The sequence below is a fragment of the Psammomys obesus genome, unplaced genomic scaffold, assembly GCF_907164565.1.
Source record: "Psammomys obesus unplaced genomic scaffold, mPsaObe1.curated_primary_1811, whole genome shotgun sequence".
Lineage (NCBI taxonomy): Eukaryota > Metazoa > Chordata > Mammalia > Rodentia > Muridae > Psammomys > Psammomys obesus.
In genome coordinates this window covers 11223174-11237155 of record NW_026596069.1, presented here as the reverse complement: position 1 = coordinate 11237155, position 13982 = coordinate 11223174, and the positions used below count along the sequence as shown (strand labels likewise).

At 41.1% G+C, this 13982-nt stretch overlaps 1 protein-coding gene across 5 annotated transcripts in view; it reads left to right on the top strand.

Moving 5' to 3' along the window:
* The window catches only part of Fhod3 (formin homology 2 domain containing 3), a 410013-nt gene that overhangs the window by 309113 nt on the left and 86918 nt on the right, over nucleotides 1–13982 (top strand). For all 5 annotated transcript variants that reach the window (XM_055625623.1, XM_055625622.1, XM_055625621.1 and 2 more), the window contains one exon: nucleotides 3861–3965. In XM_055625623.1, the coding sequence (XP_055481598.1) occupies nucleotides 3861–3965 (105 nt within the window). The remainder of the gene's footprint in view (nucleotides 1–3860; nucleotides 3966–13982) is intronic.

Here is a 13982-nt window from a genome sequence, read left to right as displayed (position 1 = left end):
AAGAAAGAAAGAAAGAAAGAAAGAAAGAAAGAAAGAAAGAAAGAAAGGTTCCATCACTAGCTCCTACTTGTGGTAAGAAACTGGTCCAAGTCCATCTGTGTGGAGAAATGGTTTCAGTACCAGGCAGCCTGTTCCAGGCTCTCCTCTGAGTTGTCCCACTGTAGCTCAATGGCTGTGCTCCCGGGCTTGTAACACTGCTGTGAGGAATATTCAGAGAGTCTTGTCAACAGCTGTAAAGAGTTTACCAGAGCCTGTGATATGGAGACTGCCAAGCCTCAGTGACTGTCAAGAATTTTAACTTTGTTTCAAATGAAGCCTAATAAACCTTGACCACAGGCAGCTCTTCCCACCATGAAATGGCCAGTCTTCCAAAGTCTTCAGCCATCCCACTTAATAACTGAAGGGTTAATCTGTGACTGGCAACTTCTTTGGGTTACATACAATCTAAAAGAATCTTGAAATTTCCATTAACATTTTAAGTAGCTTGTCTAAAGTTTGTTTTTGTTTTGTTTTGTTTTTGTTTTTTTAACATACGCACACACAAGTTGAAATAGTTTTGGAGAATATAACGGTCTCTGAATGGACATAGCTCCTCCTCCTCCACCTCTTCCCCTTTCTCTTGTACCTTCAGTAATTCCCTCTGGACTGATGGCTTCCCAGATGGATCCTTTCATTGGCACCTTGAAGGTTTGCCAGGCCCACGTGGATTCAGTCTGCTGAAAGATGTTTCTTCTCCTTTATAAAGGTGGAAGGCCATGGTAGGAGAAAAGGCAGGCCAGAGAAGGGGGCCAGTCAGAACTGCTCAGCTGGAGCCATCTAAAGAAGAAGCCATATGTAGAACACATTCAAGACCTAGGAGGAGGGGGTATCATGTCCATGTAGAGACCACCTTGAGTAATGCTTCATGACTCACACCCCACATTCAAGTCTCCACACCACCTCTTCCTTGTCCTTACTCAGAACTCTGGGCTCCCTGTAGGCCCCTCCCAAGTCCCAAATCCTGACATTATGGTGATCTTGCACTGTTTTTACACAGTGAGTCCAGCGTGAGCCTTCTGCCTCCCCACACAATACATGTATACAAGTTAAGGGCTAGCTAAAGCTTGGCCTGGAGGAAGATATCGGCAACCTCAGCTTTCCCAGCAAGGGATCAGCCTGTTGTGGTGATTCTGTACTTTCTGGGAATGATGTCAGCACCTGTTCTTTCCTGGATCCTTACTTCTTCCAGGCTTCATTAGCACATACAGTCCTTGGGAATGAGGAGAACAGAAACTTGTAAATCATCCAGTTGACAGTATTTGTGTGTTGTAAAACACAGTCACGTGCCTGAGTGAAGCCTGCTTTAGGTTAACTAGGCAAAGGTAGCCATTAGTCTGATCAGTCTCAGCATTGTTGGTGGGGCAAGTTGAGCTTTCTGATGTCCAGTTGCTGTGGGGTTTGTGGGTCTGTGTGGCCATAGATCTGGCTACTCAGTAGCTGACTGCACTTGAAGAGGTTGTAATAGAGACCAACCCATTAGTCATTATAGTGAACCCTCCCCTCCTCACACACAAAATGCTGAACAGTGAATTATGATCCAGTCAGTTTGGCTGAAATTGAGAAGCAAAACTGGGCAGGCTCTGAGGCATTTGAATTAATTACTTGGCCATTAGAAAAACCAAAGGAGGGAAAAACACATTGTGCATGGTGTATTTCCATAGCGTCATTTAGACATAATTTTAGCAACATGATCCTGTGAAAACATTCAGCAGGATATCCACATGCAGTTGGCGTGTGAGTTTCAGTGGCCAGGGTAACATGCTAGCGTCCAGGCAGCTAGTGAGCAGCCAGGCGGGGAGCCTGTGTGGCAGCAGCAGCTGGCTCTTGGCTCTATTCATCCTGTCGCCACCTTCTCCCATTCCTGTGGCAGCACTTGATGCCCTATCCTCACCTTCTCTCTTTGCTTTTCTGCCTTCTACTTGGCCTATGGTTTGTGAATCCTTCTGAAAAAACAAAAACAAAAACAAAAACAAAAAACCAGTGCTGACCTGGAGAAGCAATTAACCTACTAGACATGTAGAGATGGATTTTTAAAGAAAAGAGAAAATCCTGCAATCTCAGAGAATCATGGGTTCAAAGCCAGCCTAAGAGACATAGGAAGACCTTGTCCCAAAATAAGAAATGAGAAAAAGATCTAAGGATGTAGCTCAGTGTTAGAGTATTTACCTACCATTTGTAAAATCCCAGGTTCTATCTCAGCATGACCTGAAAGCAGTTTGAGGGAGGAAGAAGAAGAGGAGAAAAGGGGGATCAGTCCCCAGAAACCAAGAACTGTGAAAGTGACATATTAGTAGAAAAGAACATTGACCAACCCTGTGGTCTGAGTCTCATTTGGGAGGGCCCGTATCTGAATACACACACCTGACATGTGGCAACACACAGATAGATGAAGCAAGGGCCAAGCTGCCAGTTAGAGGCACAGAATAGAGTAGGGAAAGATGAATATTTTCTATTGTAGTCATTTATTATTAACATTTGAAATTTTGTATCCATCTCCCACTTTTTAAAAGTAGATAGCCTATGAACAGAATTTTTTAAATGATTTTTACTTTTGAGAATATTTTTTGCACAATGTGACTAAATATATTATATCTTGGTGCTTCCATCCAATCCATTGATCAACATTTCCCATGATGCCAATTATAAAATTGGTTATATTTTTAAGGTGGCAGAACAGTTCATCAATGAATAAGAATTCATGCTTCTTTGGCTATTCTTGCCTCATATCTGGTTGAATTATCACCACAAGCTAAATAATATACCATTGAGTATTTTCATATGTGATATCTTCTCATGTGAACACTAGAAATGTTGAAGTGGTTTTCTGGGGCTAACATCTCACAAGATATCCTTAAAGTTTAGTTTCTTTTCAGTTGATGGTAGTTCAGCCTACACTTCTCATGTCCAAGAAGATCTTCATATGTTTTCATCACAGTGACCCTCAGGGTCTTACACATCCTAACACAATGTCCCTAAGCAGTTAAAGGAATGAGTTAGCCTTGCCTGTGACAAGATAAGTACGGGTCAAAGCTGTGTTACATGAATGCCAACTTTATATAAGAGCTCAGACTATGATTTATTTTCTGGGCGTTGCCCTGAGTGATGACAGCTGCATAGAAGAAGCTGCTGAAGGGCATCATTCCTGAGAACTGAACGCTCCAGAATTCTACAAATCCTGACATCTGTTTGATAGAGATGGCTGGGAAAAGATCAAAGTTCATTTTATTGTAGCCACTGCAGGTTTCAGTCAGGATAATAGATGGATGCCTGTATCTCTAAGCAGTAGGCGAGTCCAGAAGGCCATGCTATGGGATTATAGTATAGGAACAAGATGGATTCAAAATAACCTATGGCAGAATTTGCAGTAATATGATGTTTTTTTTCAGTCAAGCAAATGTTACTTCTGCAGGTCTGTGATGGCATTCTAATTGTGCTATCACAAATAGCAAGGAAGAACCTCATAGCTCAGATGGACACAGTTTAGGTTCTTGATTTATGTTCACAATTAACTTTAATGTGCATTTATAAAATAATAGAACATGTGATGACTCCTCTGAAACCCATTGTTATGAATCCTGCTACCCAGTGGTTTTGGAGTTTGGAAGACTTTAATGCAGTAAATCTCTGTACTTTAAATAACTATAATAAACTTTAAATAATCACTATTTATAATAGTATCTTCAGAAATATTTTTCTTGCAAAAAGCTAGATGGTTTGCTAAATCTTATTTATATTTATTGTTCACTTATTTTTGTCTGTTTTTTGTTTGTTTGTTTTGTTTGTTTGTTCTTGCATCCAATCCAAACTTTTGTGTTTTTTAGATACAGTAACTTCAGCAACAACTCCTTCCAATCCTCCAGACCCTCATCTGGACCTAGTGTGTCCCCATCCTCTACATCATCCTTCTCATCCCCACAGGATGCCAGGTGAGTTTGTGGGCATGGTGTTATCTCCCTTTGCTCAAGTGAGAAAATCAACTGTATTAAGAGTGATCAGAGGAGGCCGGTCATGGTAAGCCTATAATCCTTGCACTTGGTAGATTGGAGCAGAAGTCAGGAGTTCAAGGTCATGTTCAGCTATCTGGTAAATTTGAGGACAGCCTGGACTACATGGAACTCTATCTTAAAATAAGCAAAGAGCCAGGAGGTGGTGGCAGTGGTGCACTCCTTTAATCTCAGCACTGAGGAGGCAGAGGCAGGAGGATCTCTAAGTCTGGTCTACAGATCAAGTTCCAGGATAGCTAGGGCTACACAGAGAAACCCTGTCTTGGGGAAAAAGAAGAAGAAGGAGGAGGAGGGGGGGGGAGGAGGAGATTAAAGTAATGAATAAATAAATAAAAATACAGGAAAACAAAAAGAATGGTTAAAAGTATAAGTAAAAGGCACAGTCTGAAGAATTTTCCTCTAGAAGATCAGTTTCTCTATCAGCCACATTATTTACTAAGCAGACATTTCATTTGAGATGATGTTCTTTTTTTGTTACAATGCCACCTCCTGTATACTTTCCACAGATAATATAAACATTTCATCTAGGATAGAGAGAGATGGCTTGGCCATTAAAAGCACTGGCTTTCCCCCCAGAGGATCTGGGTTTGATTTCCAGCACCCACCACCAACTGTCTATAACTCCAGTTTCAGGGGATCCAATACCCCCTTTCTGCCCTATGTGGGTGCCAAACATGCATATGGTACATATGTATGTACACAAGAGAAACACTCATATACATAAAAAATAAAAGCAAAAAATAAAGTTAAACATTTCTTCTAAAATATGTAGGCATGGCTGTCTTGTGTTGCCCTTTAAAGATGGTTCTAAATACTACATGAGCTCTGCAATTTGTCTCAGAGACGTTGTTTTCAGCTTTGAATAACTAAATCTATGTAGATCAGAAGGAAGTGGGCCCACCGAGGTGCTATGTAATTAGTCTAAGACCTACCAAAAGAGAGAAGAATTGTATGGGTGCATGGAAGGAATTTACCTTGGCAAGCGAATTAGACCACCAGAAACTCACTGATTATTACTCCTGGAAGCCAGTGGTTATGCAAGGATGTGTTTACAAAGGAAAGGTAAGACCTGTAATTTTAGAACAATTAAAAGCAGTTACCCTTAATGGCAAGAGTGCAGAGTTGGAGAAGAGGTTTAGATTTCCAACTCACTCACTGGGAAGCTACTTATCCCTGAGGGTAAAATGCTGATTACACCAAACCTTTAGAGGGTGATTTTGATGAGGAAAGAAAATTGACCACACAAGAGTGCTGCAGGAAGTTGGTTGTCTGCAACCAGGGGAGTGGTCAGGGAAAGGATTGTAGTACATCTCTGGGCTTCCAGACATGAATGGCTACAACAGTCACTTGCCTCAATTACCATTTTTTTAAAAGGGGGATCAGTACGTTTATATTCTCTTTTGTGTATGTGGAAGTATTTTACTGAGCATAGGTTTGGCTTGGGTGTGGAACAAACAAAATCTTATAGTTACAGAAAGAAGAGGTGTCTAGTGGAGTTTGCCTCTAGGGGTACCTAACTCATTGCTCAGGAGAGCTATAAATATATCCCAATACAAAACTGTAAACTTATCTAACAGTTTAAGAGATATTTGTGTGGGGGAAGGGAGGTAGGGTGTGTTATGTATGGGGCGTGTGTGTGTGTGTGTGTGTGTGTGTGTGTTATAACTTGATTCCTGTTCTTGTGCATGAACTTTGTAGATGACAACCTTGTGACACAATGTCTTACAAAATAAATGTATGTATGTTCTTAACCCATAGAGTAAGGCTCAGACACTCCTGACACATGACACTAAATCAATCCATATCAAACTCTCAGATTTCACAGCCAAGGATGACCCTAAATTGGGGCTACTTAGGCAAAGTCAGGACTTGGAGAAATGATGCTGTCTTTAGCATAGGTTACAGTCTCCTTGAGATTAAGTAAATTACTTATCATCTTGGGGAGGTTTCAGTGGTGATTATCTGTGTCATATCAAACGTAGGGTTTGGGTGCCCAGTGAGGAATGTTGAGTATGCCTGGCATTACAAGTTTCATGTTTGCTCGTTGATCAGTTCTTTTGGTGCTAAAGCAGTTTCTGCCATTGTGTCCACCACAGTACCTGGGCCTGTCCATGGCAGAACCATGATAAACATTGGCTGAAGAATCCAGTGAATTACCCACTCACCAGTTTGGAGGTACACCCAAACTGTTATAAGGGCAGGAGCTCCATGGGTCCAAAGTCCCAAGCTTTAGAGATGTTACTCTCAGGACTTAAAAAGGGTGCCCAGTGTGGTCTACTTCCCCAACTTCAGAAACCCCAGCCTCTAGCCCTCACTGAGCTGCAAGGTCTGGATCCATATTCCAAAAGTACTCGCTTGAGCATCCCACCCTGGCCTGTCTATCTGAAACAAAGACTAAGACATGCTAGAAGGGGCTGGAGAGATGGCTCAGAGGTTAAAAGTACTGGCTGTTCTTCCAAAGGTCTTGAGTTCAATTTCCAGCAACCACCTGGTGGCTCACAACCATCTATAGTGAGATCTGGTGCCCTCTTCTCACCTGCAGGCAGAGAACACTGTATAAATAATAAATAATAAATAAATAAATCTTTAAAAAAAGACATGCTAAAAGAAAAGCATGTCAGGGTAGCAATTTCATAAGCAATTCAGGATGGGGCATAAAAGGTGTGAGGCATCTAAGTGGCACTCAGGGAGCTATCCAACAGTGGCAGGAGCCATTCCCTAGGCTCCTTTTCTCGTTCATGGCACACTATTGCCACAGAAACTTGGTCAGCCTTGCTGCTGCCCACTGGCTAGTAACACAGATATCTTTCTTTATATCTTCATATCCTTCTGGAAACCACTGTGGGAGGTTTTAAAATAGTGTGATAATGACTTGAAATGACAAATGTCAAGTTTTATTGTCCCAGAATTCATTAAATCTGACTTCTTCTTACTCTAGTATTGCTAGCTTGTTCTTTTATAACTGTAAAAATAGATAGAAAGGTGATAGATGGATTGATTGAATTATACTTGATAGATATAAAAATAGATGATAAATAGATAAATAAAAAGACAGATGGGTGTTTGGTAGAGATAGATAAATAAAAGATAGATAACTGAGAGGCAGATAAGTAGATAAAAATACATAAATAGATTGATGACCAGTATGTGGGTAGATAATAGGATATAGGGAGAGTTAGGTGGACAGATGGATGGATAATAGGCAGGTAGATAGATAATACATAGACGTTAGTAGATGCTGACTAATTAGATGGACAAACAGACAGAAGTTAGATGGATGCATTGGACCACTGGATAGCAATTCACATTTTCCCACTGTTGGCTGAGTGTATCATATTCATTGCAATCACAATAATGGACATTTAATTCAATTTATTGTTTGATAGATAAATTCTTTGATTGTTGTTTTCAGTGAAATTGCGTATCTATCAGTATTCTTTGCTCTGTTGAGAAACATAACTTTTTACTGAGATACATACTCAATAGAAATTGTAAGATATATTATTGATATCATATATATCCATGTGTGACTAAGAGTAAAAAGAAACAGCTCAGGAAATATACTTAAATATTATGAACAATAGTCTCGGTTTTGCAAGGAGAAAACCTGTATTTTCTGTTTGCAATCACCACCCCCAAAACCTAGTAAACTTAATGCCTAATCCCTACTCAAGTCAAGAACTTTAGAACTCTCATAATCTTGATTTGAAAATGAGACTGAATTTTCAAAGTCCTAGGAAAATCAAAGGACACCTCATCATGAACTTAAAGTTTTCCATTCCTCAGGCTTGTTTAGGCATGTTAACATGTTGGATGTTCATAAAACTTGGAATTATACTGTATTGGTCAGGGTTCTCTAGAGAAACAAAGCTGATAGAATGAATCTACATGCTAAAAGGGCTTAATAAGAAAAGGTTATAGGCTTTGGTCTGGTTAATCCAACAATGGCTGTCTCCTGACCGGAAGGCCAGGAATCTAGTACATATGCAGGCTGTGAGGCTGAATGTCTTAGCTGTTTTTTGGTCTACACTGGAATCCCAAGGAAGTAGGTTCTAATACCAGTGAAGGAATGCCTCGGCAGCAGGATAGATGGACTTGTCAGAGAGAGCGATGCCAAGCAGGCAAAAAGCAAAACCTTACTTCTTCCACATCCTTTTATGTTGGCTGCCACCAGGTGTGTCCCAGGCTTACTGTGGTTCTTCTGACCAAAGATGATCTGGATTTAGGGTAGGTTGTCTTCCCACCTCAAACAATCCAATTAAGAAAACGTCCTCACAGGTGTGCCCAGATGCTTATATTTTCTTTAATTCCAGATGTAGTCAAGTTGAGAACCAAGATTAGCCATCACAGATACATCGACCTAGGGAGTAAATACCAAAGAAAAAGGTTTATAAAATTAAATCAGCCCAAGGATATTAAGGTAAATCCATCTCCAATTCTGTGACAAGGTCATTTAAAGCAGTCTTCTAGAAAGAGAGCACAGCCCTAATTTTCATGAAATTGGAATTTAGATCGTGCCAAAACAAAACAAGAAAGCTGGAACTGTTTGAAAATATCCTCAAGGCTACAAGATGCAACTGTGTAATGAAATCAGACTTTTAAAAAATGCCTCAATTTGGAAAATGTGCTTTTTGTGCAGAGAAGTTCTAAATATTTTTCTGAAAGACAACAAAATTAAAGGAATATTTGAACCATTAATTTCAAGTATTCAAAGGAAACAAACAAACAACAACCACAATGAAAGTTTGGGACCATAGGCTTTGGGAGAAGCAGAACACTCATTTTCTCCCTGCAGTGCTGTCTCCATCTTGTGGGTCTTTTCAGAAATGGTGGCAGGCGGCTGCTGGGTTGTGGTTAGACCAAGCACGTTGAGTGAGTGGACACGAGGGATTAAAGGTAACTCAAGACAATCGGTCCTTATGGTTAGATTAGAGCCTTCACTTAGGATGAGGCCTACACAGAACTGCTTAGTAGGAGGACCTTGGAGGATCCTTGGGGCCGGGTTGTAGGAAGGACTTCCTCTGGGCATGCTGACCACCGAGGGACCTGTTGTATCATTAGATCATTAGTATGAACTCTGTCTTCCTACTTGAGATAGTGCCATTGCTTACTGTAGGCACGAGTTGCCTACCTGCTTTTCAGAATAATGTCCAGAAACCATGGATGCTCAGAATGTCCTGGTTATATAGTTGTCCCTGTAGAGGTTTTCCTTCTTCCTAGGAGAAGATAACCCAGTAATGACATCCCCTTAGGCAGTTAGAAGGGATAATGAGGCATGATGCTTTGTGTGTATGATCAGAGAGTCAGCACAGGATCCACCTTCCTAGGCAGGAGTGTCTTATCCACAGGCACCCTGCTGTTATAGCATACCTCTCACTTATCTGTATAGCTGTCACTGTATACTGTATACCCACTCAACAGAAATTCCCCTCTCCCCTTTCCCCAGTCTCCTGGTAACCCCTGTTCTATACTCTTCATTTGCATCTTTGATGTTTTAGATGTCTCATACATGGGGGATTATGCAGGCTTGGGGATGTAGCTCAGTAATAAAATGCTTTCCTACCATGTGAGAGGCCCGAGGTTAAGTCTCTAGTACTTCACAATAAATAGCTAAGCAAGCAAACAAATAGCAAAAGAGTCATGTAGTGTTTTGTATGTTGTCTTTCATTGAATGACTGATTAAATCGCACAGAACCCACTCATGCTAATTGTAGATAGCAATACTTAGTTGTTTTTAAATATTTCTCCATTGAATTTTCATGTTATTTCCTTCCTCTATTCATCATTCAGTCGTCTGTTGAGAAACATATACCTTATGCCCATATGTTGACTGTTGTCAGTGATTCTATGATGAGACGCATCTTTTTAAGATCCTGAATTTTAACTCTTTTGAGTATATGACCTCCAAAGTGGTGCTACTAGAGTGTAATGCGGATGAAGCTATTTTAAATTCACTGATTGTGACTTTACATGTGTACTGTATGAAATGTTAAGTTTGGAAGGGAAGACAATGGTGGTGGTATTTCTTCCTGTCCCTGAGAATGGACAATCCTAGTGATTCTGTACTTCTGAGACCAGTGTACATCTTTATATAATGACATTAATGTTCTGGATCATTTACACAGATGTTCACACGCCATCCAAGCTTTCCCTTGCCTTTTCTCTTGATGACCCTATCTCCGACCTCCTTCCATAGCAGTGTTTGGAGCTGAGGCATTCTTTTTAACAGCTCATCATACTGCTTTTCTCTGCATACTGTTTCACCCCAGCCCACTCATATTAATGCTCCCCAGTCTTTTGTTGATGAGTGCTATGTAGTGTGTGTTTGGGGGGTGTAGTTCTCAGAACATGTTATTTTGCACAAGTGTGATCATCTGAAGGGTAATCCTAATATAATTCCTAAAAATGGATTTAGTAAATTGAAATAACGATACGTTCTCAGCATTTTGGGAGGTAAAGGCAAGAGGCTTTTGAATTAAAGATTATCCTCAGCTACATAGTGAATTTGAGGGTATTTTGGGCTACCTGAGATCCTGTCTCAAAAAGGGTTATACTTTTAAAATTTTGAATTTTGAATTTTTGGTCAAAGTATGAGCCATAAAGACAGCATCAATTTTGATTTTCAATATAGTGGTGAGAAAGTCTAGTTTCCCATATCTTTGTCAAGAGGTAGTAATGTTAGTTCACAGGCAATCCTATTAACCTGCCTTTAGGGTCCCGGCGACATCTTACATTATCACCTGGTGCTACTGCCAGGTGTTGGGGGATAAAAAGGACCTGCCTGCCATCTCAGCTCTTTTAATCTCTCTGTTCTCCCTCTGTCCCTGCACTCTCCCTATCTCTCTGTCTATCTCTGTCTGTATCTCTGTCTTTGTCTGTCTGTCTCTCTATCTCTGTCATTGGTGGCTCCCCTTTCCCTCCCTGCATTCCCTCTCTTTCTCTCTCTTTTTCATTGCCCTCACTTTATCCCTTTCCAAAGCCCCTTCCCCCTTCCCCATAATAAACCTCCTTCATACCAGATCTGTTCTGTGGAGTGTAATCCCTCAGTGTGGTGCCTCCACCGGCCCTGTATACAAGTAAATCTCTGCTTGCGTAATTGTACATCAGTATATCTGTGACTTACTTGCATTGTGTTGAATGCTTTTCTTGTTTTCTATTTCTGGCTCATTGTCACTGTGTTTTTTCTGTTTTGAGTTGCAAAAGCACTTCAGAAGCCACAATGGATCCTTTAAATTCTATCTGTGAAGTTTTTGATGTTGCATTAGTTTAGGGAAGTATTTACCTTGGCTCACAGTTGAAGAAGATGGTCTATAACTATGAGAAAGGCATGGCAGCATATGTAAGAGGCAACTAGCCATGTTCTATCTGTAGCCAAGAAGCAGAGTGGTTACTGCAGGTAACTTGCTTACTTTCTCCTTTTCTTTCAGTCTAGGTTCCCAGACCATAGATGGTACCTTCCATATTTAGGGTAGCTCTCTTCTTCTTTATTAACTTAATGTAAAAACTGCCTCACAGGCATGCCCATAGGTTTATCTCCCAGGTGATTCTAGATTCTGTCACATTGACAATGGAACAGGTAGACACATTTCAACTTTACCTGCTAAATGTGCTAGGCATCACTCCCTACTATCTTCTAGGTTTTGTGTTTCTATTGAAAAAATCTATTTCTCGAGTCCTTCTAGCATTACTTTTTCTACATTTTTCATATCTAAAGAATTTACCTTGCCTGGAAATTACTTTGGCAGAGGAAGGGTCCCAACCTCAGTTTTTTTTCTTGTTCCAATACTGTGTTTGTCTTATACCAATAGGAAGGAAGGCAAGTTTGTTTATGTGTTGATGTCTGCAGCCCAGTTCCTGAGGAGTAGCTCCAATCTCCTCCTAAAGTCCATTTGCTTAGATCAATTTTCTAGGTTATCAGGAGCCTCTCCCTTTCCCAGTGTTTGGTAACAGATGACTATAGAGCACTGCTTTGAAACAGGTCTGCTGTCAATTTTACCCTGTGCTATTGTAACATTTTGAGAAATGATGAACGTTGCTGAAATAAAGGGCACAGTAATATTTGGGGGTGTGGGGAGCAGGCAGCTGGTCTAAGCAGCGGCTTCTGCTTCCGGCTCAGGCCCTTCATTGAATTCTCACTTCCTCTGACCCCTTGCGTCACGTGTACCACTATGTGGTGACTATTCCATCCTGTGTGGTCCGTCATTTCTGCTTTCATGTATTTCCTTCCCAGGTGGTTACTGCTGCTCTCCTTATGCTCAGCCACTAGCCATGCATGCCTTTTTGACTTGTATGTGTAGTTTGCTGGCACTGGTGTCTTCCTCATCCTGATTGCCTTCTGAAAATGGACTATCTGTTCTGCATGGGCCCCATGCTTGTGTCTTCCTTTCCGTGTCTGCTTTGGTTGGACTTCTTGTGCTGACCTTGCTAGTGTCTTCATGTGTTTCAATGTCCTCCTGGTCTGGGGTTTCGAGTCACCACTCTTTATAGAGATGTGATCTCTGTGCTTTTCTGGATCCCAAATACTAGCTGGCTGTGTTCTATCACTTGATCTGCTTAGAATTTTTTGTTGCTGTTGTTTTTAATTGTGTCAGTGGAGTTGAGATTTCTACTGTCCAATGGAGCATTTAAAAATTTATCTAGGTTGATCAACCTAGATAAAGAAAAAAAAATTAAACTAAATATGGCTGAGAAAAACCCCAAATAGCATGGAATGCAGTGTAAAGGGCATCACCTTTCTTCATGATGACACCTAAAGTCACCCTAACAAAAAGAAAGCATGCAGTAGAAGCTGTGCTGTTTGGTTGAAGGAGCTGTTTGCTCTTGGTGCTATGGGGTTCCTGTTTGCATGCCACTAGGACTTGATAACAATCTCATTACAAGCAATAAGAGGCTCTGGAAAGCAAAATGTGGACCTAATTAATCCATTGCATTTCATCCAAAGTGCACAAGAGGAGGAATGCAGGTCCCACTGATGGAGTAAGTTTATATAGGATCTTGTAACCCCACATTATGACTTTGTGCTCTAGAGGCCCTGGGCTCTCACTGCAGCAACCCCTGACCAGCTCAAGAACTCCTGTCTTCAACAGGGACTGCAGGGTTTTGCTACCACATATGTGTGGGATCTGACTGCTCATCATTACTGCTGTAGTTCAAGAATCAAATCATGCCTGGAATTGGGCACTGCTGTAGGCTACATCCCATTTCCTGTCTGAAATACAGCTCTGAGTGGGCGACTTTTCGTCCTTGGAAATCTTGACTGCCTCCTTGCTGTCTAGTGGCAGGCCCTGTGTCTTGCAGGTGGGAGCTCTCATATCTGGGTGCTATATGGACCTTCCAACCTGTTGCCATTAACATGTGCATTCTAACGGTACTTCAGCTCCAAGGAAATTATCTTACGAGTATACCAGTATGTCCTGAAGCTTCTCTTTCAAACTCATTGTTCTCTCCTCTCCTCATTTGATTCTTCTTTATATGCTAAGACAAAAGAAAATGATATTTGGCCTACATAGTGTTCCTGACTTGTCCACGTTGAATGTATTGTGGGTGTATACTACACATTTATCCCTAGGCTTCTAAACCAGGGCTCACTTACCTCCTGTGGTCTACGATCATGTACCTTGAGCCTTCAGAGCCATGTAGTAAAGATGGTTCACTTTCCTTGACTAGTCAGTTTGTTAAGAGACTTGGAGAAAATATTAAGCAAGATGGTAGCCTGGAAAACCCAGTCTTCATGTGACTTTCCAAGATTTTTTTAGTATGTATTTGCTGGGAGCATTTCATGCTGTTCCATGGTCTTGGCCTTCTGCCCTCGGTGCTCCACACTCCAGCAATACTCATTTATTTCTCTTGCTGTCCTTTCTGCTACGTGAGCTTTAGCCAAAGACTTGCTTTTCAGTAGTCACAGTCCAATAACCAGCTCACGGCCTATACCTTTGCCAA